Raw genomic sequence first — 17,508 nt, 5'->3', positions numbered from 1 at the left:
ACAATATAAAACATAGTAGTAAAATATCTGACCACCTGAGTTTAACCCTGAAAGTGTGCTTTGCGGAGCTCTGCTGGACCCTGGGGTTGCCTGCAGGAGATGCACGTTAGTCCAGCTGGTGCAGTTGCTCTGGCCCCTGAGTTAAAGGCCATGCCGACCAGGTCCTGGAGGGCCATCTCGGTCAGGTGACGTGGTCCAAGGTTAGAGATGCTTGCCCTGGAACCTTTTCGAAACCAGGGGAAACCAGAAGAAAGGCTTAGAAAGATTTTGATGAGGTAGAAGTCAGGAAATGAACCGCCCTTTGCAAGAATAGTAAGTCATGCCAACTGGGAATGAACAAAGAACCAACTGCCATATGAAGTGCCTCTCATAATGTTTGCTGAGGAGGGCAGGGGAACTGTGTTCTGTCCAGAATGAGTGTTGGGCAGGAAAAATGCCCCAAAAACTTCCAGCTAGCAAAGGAATAAATAACCACATTCTTTGACTTTGTAATCAATTAAGGTGGTTCCATGTGGTTCCAAATTTAGAATGTATGTTTTAGATAGGAAGAATATCTAGCCATATTTGTTGTTTACCTTAATTCTTTGGGTGGTGTCATGTTGCTGGTTTGTCTTTAACAAGTAGTTTGAGGATTGTTCACTGAAAGGCCAATATTGGAAGTGTTAAGTTGCCTTCTTGAGAATTTGCATCTTTCCCCAATTCCCCAGTGCCCTTGCTTGTGGTCAGAACCACAGCTGATCAATCCACATCAATTGGATATATTAAAAAGGTGTGAGAATACTAAAGGCAAAAGTTGATGAAAAGTCATAACGTTGGCCCCAGAGCCACTAAGGTGTCTCCTAGGATGCATTTCTCCTGTGCATGTGAAATTACAGTTAGTTCTGGCCAATAGTAGTGTGTGAAAGTGTGAGTTTCTTTAATCAGACAACATGCCCCATCTAAGGTTTACCTGTGTGATCTATAAAGTACTGTACAACTAAAACAGCCTTTTCCTGTGAAGATTAGAATGTGGTCCTCTGCCTTATCTCAGTCTCATGCAGCCCCACAGCATTGCCTGCTTCAGGCTTCTGCCTTGATGCCTTCAGCACTGCAAAGGCTTGGAGTCAGGGGGTTTACACAGCACTCTAATGCTTCATTACTTGTCATGTAGCGTCCTGTTATCCTCATCAATGAAGACGTTCTCTTAATGATTTCCTCTAGATGATTTTTTTTTCTTTCTTTTTCTTTTTTGTTAGGTTGGAGCAGGATGGATTGGAAAATGTAAGTCTCTGTTGGGTTTTGGATTGTGATAGACTTTCTGATTTTATAGCCTGTCTAGCCATTAGAGATGGACAAGGATTTTGTCAAATGCCTAATCACTGAGTGTATACATACTCGGACTTGAATACCGTTCCAGCAGAAGGTACTGAAGCATGGGAATTATTCTGCAGACATCTGTACTTCTAAGGACCTGTGCTATTCCTGTAGTTGGCACTTGGTTTAGTTTATTTTCTCTGTCTTATTCTCTTCAGATACTATAGTTTCCTTTTTGTTGACATTTATCCTCCAATGACTCTGGCATCCCACATATTTCTTGCTGTCTCATCAGAACAGTGAGTGGGAGAGAGAGCTGTTTGAAAGATGGGAGGAGCCTGCTGTAGATGGACAGGTGGACTCTGCATTTCCCTCATGTAATTCTCTTCTTTTTAGAAAAAAGATGTGAGGAGACAGTAAAAGAGTATAGGGGCCAGCCTTCGGGGACAGAGCTGCAGCCAGTCTGTGAGAACTATTTCCCCCAAATAGTAAATTCATTTGGCTTCACTCCTTAAACCTCTGAGCTCCAAATAGTTGTTTTATATCGTTAAAAAATGTGAAAAATTCAGGATCTCAGCTTGCTTTTGGTTGTTTGGTGGTATCATAATTAACCATAAAATTAATTGAGTTACTTAGAAGACTGATATCACTGGAGGATATTGTTGCACATTGTAGAGTAAATATATACATATATATGTGTATATATATGCATTAATGACTTCAGTCTAGTTAGATGTATAGTTACGTATATTTCTCAAGCATTTAGGTATCTTAATAGCACCCATTAAAATAGTGAGGTAAATGTTGCAGTAACAGCCATATGGACACTAGAAACTGGCATCTTTTCATTCCTTTATTGAGACTGATAGTCCAACCAAGGTTCGGAGATAACCTAGAATCCCTGCACAGATGTAGCCCATGGCAGCTCAGTCTCCAAGTGGGTATCCTAGTAATGGGAACAGGTGCAATCTCTGACATGAACTCAGTGGCTGGCTCTTTGATCACCTCCCCCTGAGGGGGGACCAGCCTTACCAGGCCACAGAGGAAGACAATGCAGCCACTTCTGATGAGACCTGATAGACTAGGGTCAGAGTGAAGGGGAGGAGGATCTCCCCTATCAGTGGACTGGGGGAGGGATATGGGAGGAGATGAGGAAGGGAGGGTGGGATTGGGAGGGGGCTACAGCTGAGATACAAAGTAAATAAATTGTAATTAATAAAATAATAAATAAATAAATAAAAGATGTCTTAAATTGAAGGGTCAACAATGCCCAGCTATCATGTTTAAATGTTGTTAGTAGGTTGTTATTCTTATAGAATATTTAAAAAAAAATGTTAACTTTCAAGAGGACTTAAGAACGGCTGTACTTCTTGTGACCTGCAAGGTTCTAGTAGGGCTGTGAGAATGGAGGATGAACCAAGGAAGGCTGGAGGAGAGTTGCTGCTGGTGTGTCCAGGGTTTATAACTGGAACCTGTGTTTACTGTCACTTCTGGTTCTCAGTTTCCAGCAGCAGAGCTTTGTCCTGTCCTGTCACCCCTAAACAAGGGGAGTGAAGTACCTTTGGCTAAGTAATCTGTGGCTGTGAGCTGAGCCTTTTGGCGTGGCCACAGGCAACTGAGTCTTCAGCTTTGTAAGAGGCTCTGCTGTTAGCAGTCCTGACAAAGTTAGAGGAGTTTTCTCTTCAGCTTCAGATATTTCTTTTTATAAAGTTTATTTTAATTTAATTTTGTGTTATTTAACTTGGCCTATGAAGTAGTAGGTTTCACTACAGCATTTTCAACTATTTATGTTGTATGCTTTGCTCCTGCTCATTTTCCCTTGCCCTTTAGCTGCAGAGCTTTCTCAAAAACAAACAAACAAACAAAAAACAAAAAAAACACAAAACAACAACAACAACAAAAAAACCAAAAAACCCCTGATATTTCTGCTAATGGGTTTTTAAAAGAAAAATGTATTCTTTTCTCTATGATTTTCTTTATCTTGAAGATGAGCTCTTAAGCATGTTATGTTCTGTTTTTAAGTTATGTGCTCAGCCTCATGTTTCCTTTCTATAACTAGTACGCTGGGAGCGGACTCTTGGAGCCATCGTCAGACGGCGGAATCAGCCGATGACTCCCGAGGCAGTGAGGGACAACTGGGAAAAGATCTGTGACTTCAGCAATGCCAGCAAGCCACGGACCATTCAAGGTAGAGACCCAGGCCATTTGGTCTTGGTCAGGGAGCAAAGCTGACAAGCTTCCTTCTTCAGTGCAGTTTCATCTGTGGTGATGCAGACACGGATGCCTTGGGAACAGAGTTTCTGCCCCCCTAGGTGCTAGGACCCTGCATACTGAAGTTAGTGTTGGTTAGTTTCTCAGTCCTGTGTGTTGGTTGGTGTGTTTGGTGGATGGATGCAATGGGGTGTATACTTGTGTCCTCATTTGTGCTATAAGAACTTTCTCCTCAGTGGTGGTTGGTTTCAGAGTCTTCCATTTGCTAATTAACCATATGCTCTTTTCATTTTTACATTTATTTTTAATTGTGTTTATTTATGTGTGTTTATGCGTGGGTATGTACACATGAGTGCAGGTGTCTGTGGAGTTCAGAAGAGGACATCAGATGTCCTGGAGCTGGAGTTACAGGTTTTGAGCTCTACAGTGTGGGTGCTGGGGACTGAACTCAGGCCCTCTGTAAGGGCAGTACACACTCTTAACCTCTGAGCCATCTCTCCAGTCCCTGCCCACATGCTCTTAATCTGACAGTTTTCTGTGGTACTCTAAAAGTTTCTCCTGTTTTGTGCTCAGGCTTAGCTCTATTGCTTGGTTATAGATGTGGCATTGATTTAGCACATTGTTTTTGCTGTTCTCTCTTCTATCCCACCTCCTCCTCCCTTTGTCACCTCTACATAATTTTAGGACTTCTTCCGAAAAATTCAGACCCCAACTGTTCAGCAAGATATTCCCAGATATTCTGGGCTGTGTTGTTTTTCTGTTAGCTGCACTCCTACCATGTGAAAATTTAATGGTAACTGCTCCTTACTGTCTTGTTTAAGGATGTGTGACTTGACTGAGTGACGCAGAGACTGTTTTATATTTTTTGTGGTCCAAATGGTGGAACTCAGGACCTTGGGCATGCTTGGCAAGCACCTTACCACTCAGGACAATCCAGTTTATATGGAATTCTTTAAAAATATAACAGCAGCAAATCAAGTCCAATTAGAAAATGGGGTACAGAGCTAAACAGAGAATTTTCAATAGAGGAATATCGAATGGCAGAGAAACACTTAAAGAAATGTTCAACGTCCTTAGTCATCAGGGAAATACAAATCAAAACGACCCTGGAATTTCACCTTACACGCATTGGAATGGCTAAGATGAATAACTCAAGTGATAACACATGCTGGAGAGGATGTGGAGAAAGGGGAACCCTCCTGCACTGCTGGTAGGAATGTAAACTGGTACAACCACTTTGGAAATCAATCTGGCGATTTCTCAGACAATTAGGAATAGTGCTTCCTCCAGATCCAGCTATACCACTGCTAGGCATATTTCCAAAAGATGCCCAAGTATACAATAAGGAAATCTGCTCAGCCATGTTTGTAGGAGCTTTATTTGTAATAGCCAGAAGCTGGAAACAACCGAGATGCCCCTCAACTGAGGAATGGATACAGAAATTGTGGTATTTCTACACAATGGAATATTACTCAGCAATGAAAAACAAGGAAATCATGAAATCTGCAGGTAAATGGTGGGATCTGGAAAAGATTATCCCGAGTGAGATATCCCAGAAGCAGAAAGACACACATGGTATATACTCATATAGACATATAATATAGGATAAATCTGCTAAAATCTGTACACCTAAAGAAACTAATCAAGAGGGAGGACTCTGGCTAAAATGCTCAATCCCAATCCAGAAAAGCAAAAAGGCTGGACATCAGAAGAAGGCGAAAAGAGGAAACAAGTCAGAAGCCTGCCACAGAAGACCTGTGAACGGCTCTTCCCTGCAGACTATCAATGCAGATGCTGAGACTTATGGGCAACCTTTGGGCAGAGTGCAGGGAATCTTATGAAAGAAGTGGGAGATAGTAAGACCTGGAGAGGACAGCAGCTCCACAAGGAGAGCAACAGAACCAAAAACATCTGAGCACAGGGGTCTTTCCTGAGACTCATACTCCAACCAAGTACCATGCATGGAGATAACCTAGAAACCCTGCACAGGTGTAGCCCATGGCAGTTCAGTGTCCAAGTGGTTTCCATAGTAATGGGAACAGGAACTGTCTCTGACATGAACTGATTGACCTGCTCTTTGATCACCTCCCCCTGACGGGGGAGCAGCCTTACCAGGCCACAGAGGAAGACAATGCAGTTACTTCTGATGAGACCTGATAGACTAGGATCAGAAGGAAGGAGAAGGGGACCTCCCCTATCAGTGGACTTTGGGAGGGGTATGTGTGGGGAAGGGGGAGGAAAGGAGAGATTGGGAGGGGAGGGTGAGGGTGCTACAAGGGGGATACAAAGTGAATAAAGTGCAATTAATAAAAAATTAAAAACAAAACCAAACAAAAGAAAAAAACAAGGAAATCATGAAATTTGCAGGTAAATGGTGGGAACTAGAAAAGATCATCCTGAGTGAGCTATCCCGGAAGCAGAAAGACACACAGTGTATATACTCACTCATAAGTGGGTATTAGACCTATAATATAGGATAAGATACCCAAATCTGTACACCTAAGGAAGCTAATCAGGAAGGAGGACTCTGGCTAAGATGCTCAATCACCATTCAGAAAGGCAAAAAGGATGGACATCAGAGGAGAGAGAAAACAGGGAATAGGACAGGAGCCTACCACAGAGGGCCTCTGAAAGGCTCTACCCTGCAGGGCAGTGAAGCAGGTGTTAAGACTCCTAGCCAAACTTTGGGCAGAGTGCAGGGAATCTTATGAAAGAAGTGGGAGATAGTAAGACCTGGAGAGGTCCACAAGGAGAGCAACAGAACCAAAAAAAATCTGAGCACAGGGGTGTTTCCTGAGACTGATATTCCAACCAAGTACCATGCATGGAGATAACCTAGAAACCCTGTACAGGTGTAGCCCATGGCAGTTCAGTGTCCAAGTGGTTTCCATAGTAATGGGAACAGGGACTGTCTCTGACATGAACTGTTTGGCTTCCTCTTTGATCACCTCCCCCTGAGGGGGGAGCAGCATTACCAGGCCACAGAAGAAGACAGTGCAGCCACTCCTGATGAGACCTGATAGACTAGGATCAGAGGGAAGGGGAGGAGGACTCTCCCTTATCAGTGGAATGGGAGAGGGACAGGGGTGGGGAAGAGGGAGGGTAGGATTGGGAAAGGAGGAGGGAGGGAGGTATAGGGGGGATACAAAGTGAATAAACTGTAATTAACCAACTGCTCACCTATCCATTCTTTTACCCTTACCCTACTCTCAAGTTTATGTCTCCCCCCCTTTTTTATTATTTATTAATTACACTTTTTTCACTTTGTATCCCCCTGTGGTTCCCTCCCTCCTCCTGTCCCAATCCCTCCCTTCCTCCACCCTCTGCATGCACGCCCCTCCCCAAGTCCACTGAGGTCTTCTTTTCCTTCCTTCTGATCCTAGTCAATTAGGTCTCATCATGAGTGGCTGCACTGTTTTCTTCTGTGGCCTGGTAATGCTGCTTCCCCCTTAGGGGGAGGTAATTAAAGAACACGCCAATCAGTTCATGTCGGAGACAAAACCCTGTTCCTATTACAATGGAACCCACTTGGATACTGAACTGCCCCAGGCTACATCTGTGCAGGGGTCTTAGGTTATCTCCATGCATAGCCCTTGGTTGGAATAGCAGTCTCAGGAAAGACCCCTGTGCTCAGATTTTTTGGTTCTGTTGCTCTTCTTATGGAGTTCCTCTCCAGATCTTATTGTTTACCACTTCTTTCCTAAGATTCCCTGCACTCTGCCCAAAGGCTGCCCATAAGTCTCAGCATCTACATTGATAGTCTGCAGAGCAGAGCCTTTCAGAGGTCCTTTATGCCAGGCTCCTGACTTGTTCCCTCTTTTCTCCTTCTTCTGATGTCCATCCTCTTTGCTTTTCTGGATAGGAATTGAGCATTTTAGCCAGAGTCCTCCCTCTTGATTAGTTTCTTTAGGTATACAGATTTTAGAAGGTTTATCATATATTATATGTCTATATGAGTGAGTATATACCATGTGCATCTTTCTGCTTCTGGGATGGCTCAGGATAATCTTTTCCAGTTCCTACCATTTACCTGCAAATTTCATGATTTCCCTGTTTTTTTTTTATTGCTGAGTGATATTCCATTGTGTGGATATGCCACAATTTATGAATCCATTCCTCCACTGAGGGGCATCTAGGCTGTTTCCAGCTTCTGGTTATTACAAATAAGGCTGCTACAAACATGGTTGAGCAAATGTCCTTATTGTGCAATTGAGACTCTTTTGGATATATGCCTAGGAGTGGTATAGCTGGATCTTGAGGAAGTGCTATTCCTAGTTGTCTGAGAAAGCACCAGATTGATTTCCAGAGTGGTTGTACAAGTTTACATTCCCACCAGCAGTGGAGGAGGGTTCCCCTTTTTCCACAACCTCACGGCACATATCTAAACATAGTAAAGACAATATACAGCAAGCCTATAGCCAATATCAAACTCAATGGAGAGAAACTTAAATCATTCCCACTGAAATCAGGGACAAGGCAAGGTTGCCCACTCTCTCCATATCTCTTCAATATTGTTCTTGAAGTCCTTGCTAGAGCAATAAAACAATTGAAGGAGATCAAGGGGATACAACTTTTTTTTTTTTTTTTAAACAACCCACGAAGTTCAGTAAGCATGGGTGCAAGGCCATCCACCAGGGTGGGAGGGTCGGGAAGTGTGCTGTAGCTCTTCCCTAGAATGTTGCAGTTTTTCTAACAGTTTTTACAGCAAAGCTCTATCCTTTCTTATCTTTTTAACTGTAGAATCAACGGGTGGTATAATTGAAGTTTTACATAAAGTAGATTCAGAAGGAATCTCACAAAATCACACCAGCCACGTGGCATCCACAGACATGTCAGGATTTGTAAGTAGGGGAAATGCCTGAAGCTCACCTTTCTATAATCCCTCCCTCCCTTCTCTCCTCCTCCCATTCCCCCTATCCATTCTCTTCCTCCTTTCTACCCTCCCCCCTATCCTTTTCTTCCTCCCTCCCTCCATTCCCTCTCTTCCTGTAACCTTTCTTTTGGAGGTGGAACCTCTGTTGTTCATCATGGAGAAAAATCAGTGGTGTTTGTTCAGAAACCATTTATGACTGTCTTTGGAATAAGGCTGAGTTTGACTTATAAAGAATTCATAAAGACGACATGAGCATGTGGCTTGAAGTCAGTTTTGAAGCTGTCCAGATAACTCTATTCTTTGTTTCAACTTTTCTTTGATAGTTTCCTCTGAGATTTTACTGGGTGGTACTATGCTTTTTGCGTTGATGGAGGACTGCCTTGCAAGCAGAGGAGGGGATTTGGGTATTATTTTTTCTTTCTTTTTTTGTTTTTTTCTCTCTTCAAGGTAATTTTTATTAGCTCATATGCTCTTTGCCCCACAGTGGGAATGTGCCATGAAGGCTGGAAGGAGCACAGTTATTCTGTGGACAATTTAAAACAGTGCCAGATCCTAGGGACACCTGTTATTTGGTGATATGGGCCAGTTGCATCTGGCCTGCTCTAGATGACTTCCTAGTCCAGAGACAGGGGATCACTTGGGATGATTTTGCATAGAATAAGGCTTCCTTCACCAATAGTAATGACAAAAATGGAAAAACAGAAGCACTGGCTAATTGCAAGACATTTGATTAATGAGACACTAATCAATGGATTAACATTTTTTGGTTGTTTTGTTAAAGGCAGGAGTGCATTTTGAGAGAAGGAAACTGGTTTCTAATGCAATGGTGATAGCCCTTGCTTTTCTGAGTTAAATATTTCTCTCACTTCTCTGAGTTTGCACACCTATATTCATAAGATGGAGATCAACATATTTGTATTACAAGAAAACTATGAAAATCAAATGATGGTCACCAAGACCAGGATATGGTATCATGACTATTAGATGAGCTTAATGCATGGTTACAGCTTTTGCTCAGTATGATGAAGGGCACTATAAAACACACACACACACACACACACACACACACACACACACACACAGAGAGAGAGAGAGAGAGAGAGAGAGAGAGAAACATACACACGTTTCCACAAGCTTAAGTTAGACCTGCAAGCATTCCATCCTCTTCTCTCAGATGTTGTCACCACACCCAGAGATTCAATAACATTCTATACATCTGAGCATTTTGCATCAGTAACTGTAACCCATATCTCTTTATAGCTCTTAATTTATAGGTTGAGAACCACTTGGGTATTGTTTTCTAAAGCTCTTCTTAGTGTCTGAGTGGGTTAGGAGAGTGGAAGGTATCTGCTCAGCTTCTGCCCTTGGCAGAAAGCTTTTCTCCATCTTCAGGGTATAGTTTTGCATGTAAATTTTGATACGTTTTCTTTGGGTTTGTGATGAATCAGGTTAGTTGCCCAGTTGCTGTGTTGACTATCCAACACCCTCCTTGCTATTTGAAGGTAACCAAGGAAGATGGCTGACGAAAAGCAGCTGAGATGATGTGGAATCTGGTGTTGATGTGTGGTGCTCCTATCAGTCATGACATCCCAGGATCCAGATGGGAGGGGAGGAGGGGAGGAACTGGGAAGAGTAAAGGGAGGGGAAACTGTAATCAGGATATAGTGTGTGAGGGGGAAAATCCATTTTCAGTAAAAGGGGGGAAAGAAGTGTATTAGACAAGAAAGGAATAATTTATTACATACAGCCTGGTAATTTGTTGACCCAGGAAGCTGTAGTTATCACTTAGAAATCTGATTTTAGGCCTTTGAATACTGTTACTTTACAATGATGATTTGAAATAGGGCCAGCAGATGCTGCTGTGGAGGCTAATAGTCTTCTTGTTTTTCTCTTAGGCTGGTGCTATTGGTCATAAACTTCCTTCATTTTCTTCTTCGTATACGGAACTGCAGAGTATTATGTATGCCCTTGGAGTAGGGGCTTCAGTCAAAAACCCAAAGGATTTGAAGTTTGTTTATGAAGGGAGTGCTGATTTCTCCTGTTTACCTACCTTTGGAGTTATTGTTGCTCAGAAGTCTATGATGAATGGAGGGCTAGCAGAGATTCCTGGGCTGTCAATCAACTTTGCAAAAGTATGCCTACGAAGAAACTTTTATTTGTTTATTTATTTTTGCTGCTTCTTTAAATGTTGTTGATAAATGTCTCATATTACTGTATACAAGTACATATACATACATACAATTTACACATAATATGAACACATATATACATTATATGAGTATTATATAAATTATCTCTATTAAAGTAAAATCGACTATGGTGGTTGGCTTAGGAATAATGAGTTAGTATATATTTTGATTTTTCTTTTCATGAATAAAAGAGGGGAGAGTCAGTTTAAAACTACAAGAGGAAAATACTTATATGTAGTCATATAATCCTGGAATATAGCTGTTAATTCTCTCTGCTGTTTACTTGTTACTGCAATTGCAAGTCTCTAAGCTTCCATTTCTGTACTTGGCTCTCAGGCCCTTCTCCACACAGGAAGACTGAGTCAAAGTGAATATATCTGGCTTATGTCATTCCTCAGTTTGAAGGGCCACACTTCCCCTTGCTCATCAAGCGTATCAGCTTGAGAGAAGCTGGGCACACATTCCCCTCCCAGCCATGGAACTACTGGCAGTTTTGAGCTGCTGGGAGAAGAGACCGTTTTCTCTAAACTAACCAGGCTTCAGTCAAGGACCACACATCCAAGAGTGTTTGGGCAGCACAGACTGCTCTTTGGGCCAAAAGTAAAAGGACACACAGTTAGGGGGTTCAGGGATGGGAGGTGAATCTGGGAAGGGTTAGGGTACAGGAATGAACATGATCAACAGGCATTGAATGAAACTCTCAAAAACGAATAAATTTTTTTAAGAAAAAAATCTTATGGGGCAAAAAAGAGTATAAACTGAAATCCTTGTAAGTGCCACCAGGCTTCCTCTTCGTAACAGTCATGATTAGACTGATTCAGATCTATGAGCAGATTTCTGTTTAGTTGAACTGGTAGCCCCTTGCTAATGGCTTTCCTAGTGCAGCACATGGGCACTCATTTTCTCAGACTATTTGATAACATTGGAAGGAAGGGCTGGAAACCTGTGCTGGGCACTTTGCTCTCTTACTCTCTCTCCCGTGTTATATGCTGAACAAGATAGATGGTCATATCCTGTGACCAGGACTGACAGACATCTGGAAATCTGTTTCTCAGTTCTCCTAGCTTAGGGATTCAAGGCAGCATGGTACAGTGAGGAAGGCATTCCTTGCTTGGTTCCCTCTTTTTCTCCTTTCTGGGTTTGGGAGAACACTGGAAAGCTGTCCTGTAGTAGTTGGTTTCTGTGCTTTGAGATATGCATAAAGGGAGTGTTGACAGTAATGTTTCTGCCTTTGGATATGCTTATAACATTTATCTAGTGTTTTAGTGGAGTCATCTCTACTCTGTGTCACTTGAAGTAACCAGCCAAGGCCCATTGGTTCATTTTTACTGAGCAGATACCTACTGAATGCCCAACATGTTGTAGGCATTATTATAAGCACTGGGAACAGAGCCTACTGGAATGACTCCATTGGTAAATCATGTATGGTCAATAAGGACCCCTGGGTGTTCTCTCCTCCAAAAGTTCTGTTTATCTTCATGCTGGTGTACTAATTATTTCCACATTGCATGTATAAGAAACAAAAAGTATGCTGAGACAGATGACACAGGATGACTACTGAGGAGCTGTGTGGATAGTAAACTGGCACCTGTGCCTAGCAGTACCCATGGGTACAAGCTGTTCGCTAATAAAATTGCATTTGTTGTAACATAGGTTCTTCATGGGGAGCAATACTTGGAGTTGTATAAGCCGCTTCCTCGATCAGGTGAGTTTATATGAAGTAATTGCTTAGTTCTGTCCTTTATTTCCCTGAAGTGGCATGGCCTAACCCTACAGAACATCAGAAGCTTTCATGTGTACCCTTAAAGCAGATGATGCTAACCAGTAGCTATACTGATTCCTAATTGTCTTCCATTCATGGTAAAACTGTCGATGTAATACTACCAGTTCATCTGTGTTGACATATGTGCCATTATGATTGTGTGTCAGTTGTGGTTCCTGTGGTATTTATCTTGGCATTGTTTTGCGTTAAAGCAAATGATGTTGAAAGATACAGCATTTATCATTTTTTCTTACTCCTTTTGAAAAGAAGAAAACAAATCTATCTAATAGTTTTTCTTGGGTGTTCACCAAAGCTTGCTCTATCTATCTATCTGTCTGTCTGTCTATCTATCTATCTGTCTATCTCTCTCTCTCTCTCTCTCTCTCTCTCTCTCTCTCTGTGTCTCTCTGTCTACCTAACTACCTACCTTTGGTTGTTCACCAAAGCTTGCCTAGTTGTTGCTATTCTTATGGGTTCAGGGCTGACCACTTTTATTGGATAACCGATAAATATAACAGCTGTCGTTGCCACCAGCCTATGAGTGCCCTCACTCCACCTTTCTGCCTGCCTTGCCATGCTGGCAATTGCCATGGTTTATAGGTATTGCATCTGGGTAGAATTGTTTAATTGCTTCCCTCCCTTAGTAGTTTGCATAGTCATGGAAGCTAGGATGCAGGATAGAGGCGTTCAGGTTAGATCCATGTAAAATCATGTGTCCTTTAAGTGTGTGGTATCTTCAATAGGGGCAATAGGGGCCCCCTTCAACCCCGAGAAGCAACCAGGTAATCCATACTGTTTTGGGAGCCTCTTAGGCTACCTTGACCAACCATTTGAAAGGGTTCTCATGTTTAATCCTGGGGTTTTTGTTAATATATGATTCTTGTGGTAAGCACTCTCAGCCCGAGTAACAACTTCCTTGAAAAAAAAAAAAAAAGCCGTGTGTGTGTGTGTGTGTGTGTGTGTGTGTGTAAATATAGAAATTTGTGTGTGTGTGTGTGTAAATATAGAAATTTGTGTGTGTACACATACACTTTATTGTATTATGTATAATCTTAGGTAAATAGAAAATATTATGATTCCTTGAGGCTTTATCCAACAACCTTGGTGCTACTTACTGCTCATGCTTTCCCTCCTTATTTTTGTATTGACCTCTCTCTGTCCTCCCTGGTTGGAACCCCTTTCTCATTATTCCATTTCCCACTTCACATCACCTGTATTTTTCTATTCCTCCCCTTCCCTCCCACCCCTCAATTATTCCTTTATACTTCCTAACTTCTGTGGCGGTTTCTCCATGTTGTGTATTCAGCATCTCAGAATTTGGAGCTAAGAACTGCAGATGGGAGAGTACATGTACAAAGCCCCATATTTTTATTCTTTCACAATAATTTTATGTGTTTTGATGTCAGAATATTTGTCCATGTATACACACACACACACACATATATGTATATATATATATATGTATATATATTTATATTGCCAAATAAGATGGTTTAAAAAAAAGGAAGATTTGGTATTTTTTCACATCATATTGTTGTTTGGGCTCTGTTTCCTCACCCTTCCTGCTGGTAACCATGGCAGATGGAACCTGGGGTATGTATGGCAGGGCTGAAAGAGATCTCAGGTGGTGGTGAGTGTGGGAGGAGCAGACTTCTCAGGAGACAGGCTTTTTAGTGAGATATATCCTTTAGTTGTGTAAATATTTCTAGGGGTGAGTAGGGCCTATCAGGGTAAATATACATTATTGACCAGGGCCAGGGTGCTGAGGATGCCTCATTTGCATAAGGAGGAATCCAGGTGCTGCTGGACATTACCTTATGGGGGAAGGCTGTTTAACCTGGGTGCCAGGCTACTTGGCCTCCTTGGAAGGGCAAGGGAGGGAGGGAGCAAAGGGCATGTAGGCCAGGGCAGGGAGGGAGTGGTCCTACACCTGCTGATCTCACAATGAGATTTCTGGGGTTTGGACATGCCTCGACTCCACTCTTGCTTCAAGGGGGCTTCCTGCACCCCATCCTATGGTTTCCTGGCTCCACATCATGCAGGAGTCTAGCTCCAGTGGCTTCAAAAGCCCTGAGGACGAAGATATGGCTTCCATGTAATGAAGGAAACGACCACCAACTTGCTGTTAAGGAGATGGCCCCTGAATAACTTGAGTCTCTCTATTTAATTTCAAAAGTCACAAAGCAGAGACTTTCAGTTTTATTTCCTCAAGTATGTTAGAAACTAGATAATGATTCTCAGAATTTTTTTTCACAAGTTTCCTTCTCATATGCTTTCTCTTCCTGAGGCAGATATTTAACTTCTTGGGCTCATAGTTAAGCATATCTCTGTGATGTGTGTTTAGCACATTGTATCTTAAATACTCAGGTGGCAACCTATGTAATGAACTTTACTTCCCACAAGGAGAGCCATCAGCAAAGCACTCAGCTGCTCTTCCCTGCAAGAGAGCCAGGGTTTCACCAACACCATAGAATGCAGTGGTCAGCAAGTAGCTAGAATCCCACCTTAAACCTTGATATTTTACTAAGACTCAAGGCATTGTAAACCTAAGGGCTTTGTGTCATGCTTTTAAAGCATGACAACTTTGTTTCAGTATATTTCAGAATAAATTTGTAGTCTGTTTATTTAGTCTGGGACAGTACACAGTTTGTGGTGACTGTGGGATACCTCACGGCATAGCAAATATCAGGAATAGACGCTTTTTTTCTTTAATCTGCTGAATGCCGAATTATCTGAGCTATTTCCTTCTTGCCATTTTTAGGGAAATACAGATTCTGCCCCAGGTCTCTCGATCTTGTGCATGTGTGGTGTCACTTCATGACAGTCCTTGTGTGTTTCATGTGTAGCCAGCTTAGTGGGTTCATTTGGGGAGCCATTGTTAAAGTAAGTAGGCATGTATTAAATATTTCCCTTAGGGATTTTATAAGATGAAGAGAGATTAGGTATATACTCCAAATGATTACAATTATACACTGAAATGAGTAGGACGATATAGATAATGCTTTTCTTGATTTCTTTTACATCTTTAGCCTCAAGTTGTATTTCTTTTGACTGCTATGTCTTCATTCATGTGTGTATGTCATATAGTTTTAAAATTCACTCTTTAGGTCTCATCGGGACTGGTTGAAGGGAAATATTTAAAACTTTAATTTTTAACTTTATTGAAGCAAGCGGAAACCATGATGAGTTCCTTGGTGTCTTAATGTAATTATTTATCTTACTTTAATTTTAGGAGAATTAAAATGTGAAGCAGTTGTTGCTGACGTCCTCGATAAAGGATCTGGTGTAGTGATTGTCATGGATGGTAACACATTTTCAATTTTATAATAATGTCATTATATTGATAGGTTTTTCATGCAACCAGAGAGACTGATTCAGAAGTTTGTATTCATTTTATAATTTGTAAGAAAGCAAAGTAAGCATTTTAAAATTCATGGGTTCTTTAAGAAAATTAAGGGAAGAGAGGAAGTGGGCTGGGCTAAGGCTGGGCAGGTGGGACATGTCAGTGGGCTGAAACAACACTGCTGAAGCACAGCAGTGAGACACTTGGCCTTGCACAAACCACAGCCAGTGCTATGCCTCCTGCAGTAGAGTTGATGCACCGGACTGTGTTATTGATGCTCTCTTCTGTGTTAGCTATTTGGAACTTGATTATTTTAGATTGCGGTTGGGTTTCTAGATTGTTGAACTCATAATACCAAGACCATAGCCACATTTTATCTATAGTAGGAAAAAGCTTATAGTAGTTTATAATGGTAGGAAAAAGCTTATAGAAATTTTTAATAAGTATTGAGTTAATAAAGTGCTAGCAATTAAACATAAAGACACGTACAAAAACCTAGGTTGAAGAAGAAAAGAAATAGAGGTGTCAAGTTTGCTGCTAAGAACAGTGTAATGGCTGCGCTCCTGACACGCCCTTTGTGTGGTAAATAATAGAGACCACGCCAGTCCTCCTTGACTCACATGGGTTGCCCCTCACAAACACACTGTAAGTTGAAATACATTTGGTAAAAAAATGCATTAAAACCCGCGGAAGGCTGCACATGATGACCTTGGCACTCAGTTGGTTGAAACAGGAGGAGCCTTTTTTCTGTCAGGAGCTCTTCTTTCTAGGGATAGCATACCCTGGCAGCAACTCTGTCCTTATCCCTGGTCACCCTCTGTTTAATGCTCTTCCTCAGTCAAAGTTTGAGTGCGGTAGCTTGAACTTTCTAGAGGAATTGTTTGAAATGTTTAAGGCAGATAACAATTGAGATACAGGTGGGATTTAAGAGGTAAAGTCTTCACTGTTCACAGTGAAGGGCTGGGGAAGCGCTTCTTCCTGCTTTCAGAGATATGAACACACTGCAAAAGAGCTTCACCAACCCCACACTCACTGTCTGTGCTGACCTGTGCACTAGTCGTATTTTAATTTTGAAACCATTAAAGGAATTTGTGAGCCTATCTTCATTAACTAGATGTATCTTTGTGTAATAATTCTTTTGTTTCCTTTATAGTCTATTCTTATTCTGGGAAGGAACTTATATGCTATAATCAGTTCTCTGTCTTTGTTGTTGGCTCTGGGGGCTTTGGTGGAAAACGGACATCAGAAAAACTCAAAGTAAGACTTTTTTGAGGTATATATTTGTACATCTTTATGGGACATATTATAGCAATTCAGTGTATGTACTAAATATATAGGGTAGAAAACACATTTGCATAACCTCAAACATTTGTATGTATTGGGAATTTCATACTCTTGATATAGGATATTTGACTTGTATCCGCCCTACTGTTCACACTGGCTGGTTCATGCCCATTGCACTTGTTTCCATCATCTCTTTCCTGTCTAATGACCACTGTTTATTTCCCTTTACAGTATTTTTAATTGTGTGTATGTGTATGTGTGGGGGTATGTGCAGGTGTCTAGGGGAAAGAGGAGGATGCTTCCTCCTGTCATGGTGGGTGCTGGAAGCCAAACTGTAGTCCCCTGCAAGAGCAGTATATACTCTGTCTGCTGAGCTGTCTGTCCAGCCTCCCCCGCCCCCCTTTTTAAAGATGGAGTCTAATTCTGTAGAGCAGCTTGGCTTTAGACTTGTAACAGTCCTTCTGCCTAAGGTTCCCAGGGTGCTAGGACTGTAGAAATGAACCTCCCCACCCAGCTTTCGTCATTCTTCTGAGACTGACCGACCAGTTTCTGA

General features: G+C 41.8%; 1 protein-coding gene across 2 annotated transcripts in view; it reads left to right on the top strand.

Moving 5' to 3' along the window:
• Positions 1 to 17,508, top strand: part of Hsd17b4 (hydroxysteroid 17-beta dehydrogenase 4) — a 73,978-nt gene that overhangs the window by 31,743 nt on the left and 24,727 nt on the right. For both annotated transcript variants that reach the window (XM_060377284.1, XM_060377283.1), the window contains exons 10-16: positions 1,236 to 1,260; positions 3,353 to 3,481; positions 8,245 to 8,345; positions 10,273 to 10,509; positions 12,220 to 12,271; positions 15,561 to 15,632; positions 16,825 to 16,928. In XM_060377284.1, coding sequence (XP_060233267.1) covers positions 1,236 to 1,260; positions 3,353 to 3,481; positions 8,245 to 8,345; positions 10,273 to 10,509; positions 12,220 to 12,271; positions 15,561 to 15,632; positions 16,825 to 16,928 — 720 coding nt within the window. The remainder of the gene's footprint in view (positions 1 to 1,235; positions 1,261 to 3,352; positions 3,482 to 8,244; positions 8,346 to 10,272; positions 10,510 to 12,219; positions 12,272 to 15,560; positions 15,633 to 16,824; positions 16,929 to 17,508) is intronic.

This window comes from Meriones unguiculatus, chromosome 2 (genome assembly GCF_030254825.1).
Source record: "Meriones unguiculatus strain TT.TT164.6M chromosome 2, Bangor_MerUng_6.1, whole genome shotgun sequence".
Taxonomy (NCBI): Eukaryota; Metazoa; Chordata; class Mammalia; order Rodentia; family Muridae; genus Meriones; species Meriones unguiculatus.
Note: the sequence above shows the minus strand (reverse complement) of the source record. Positions and strands in the feature narration are given on the sequence as shown.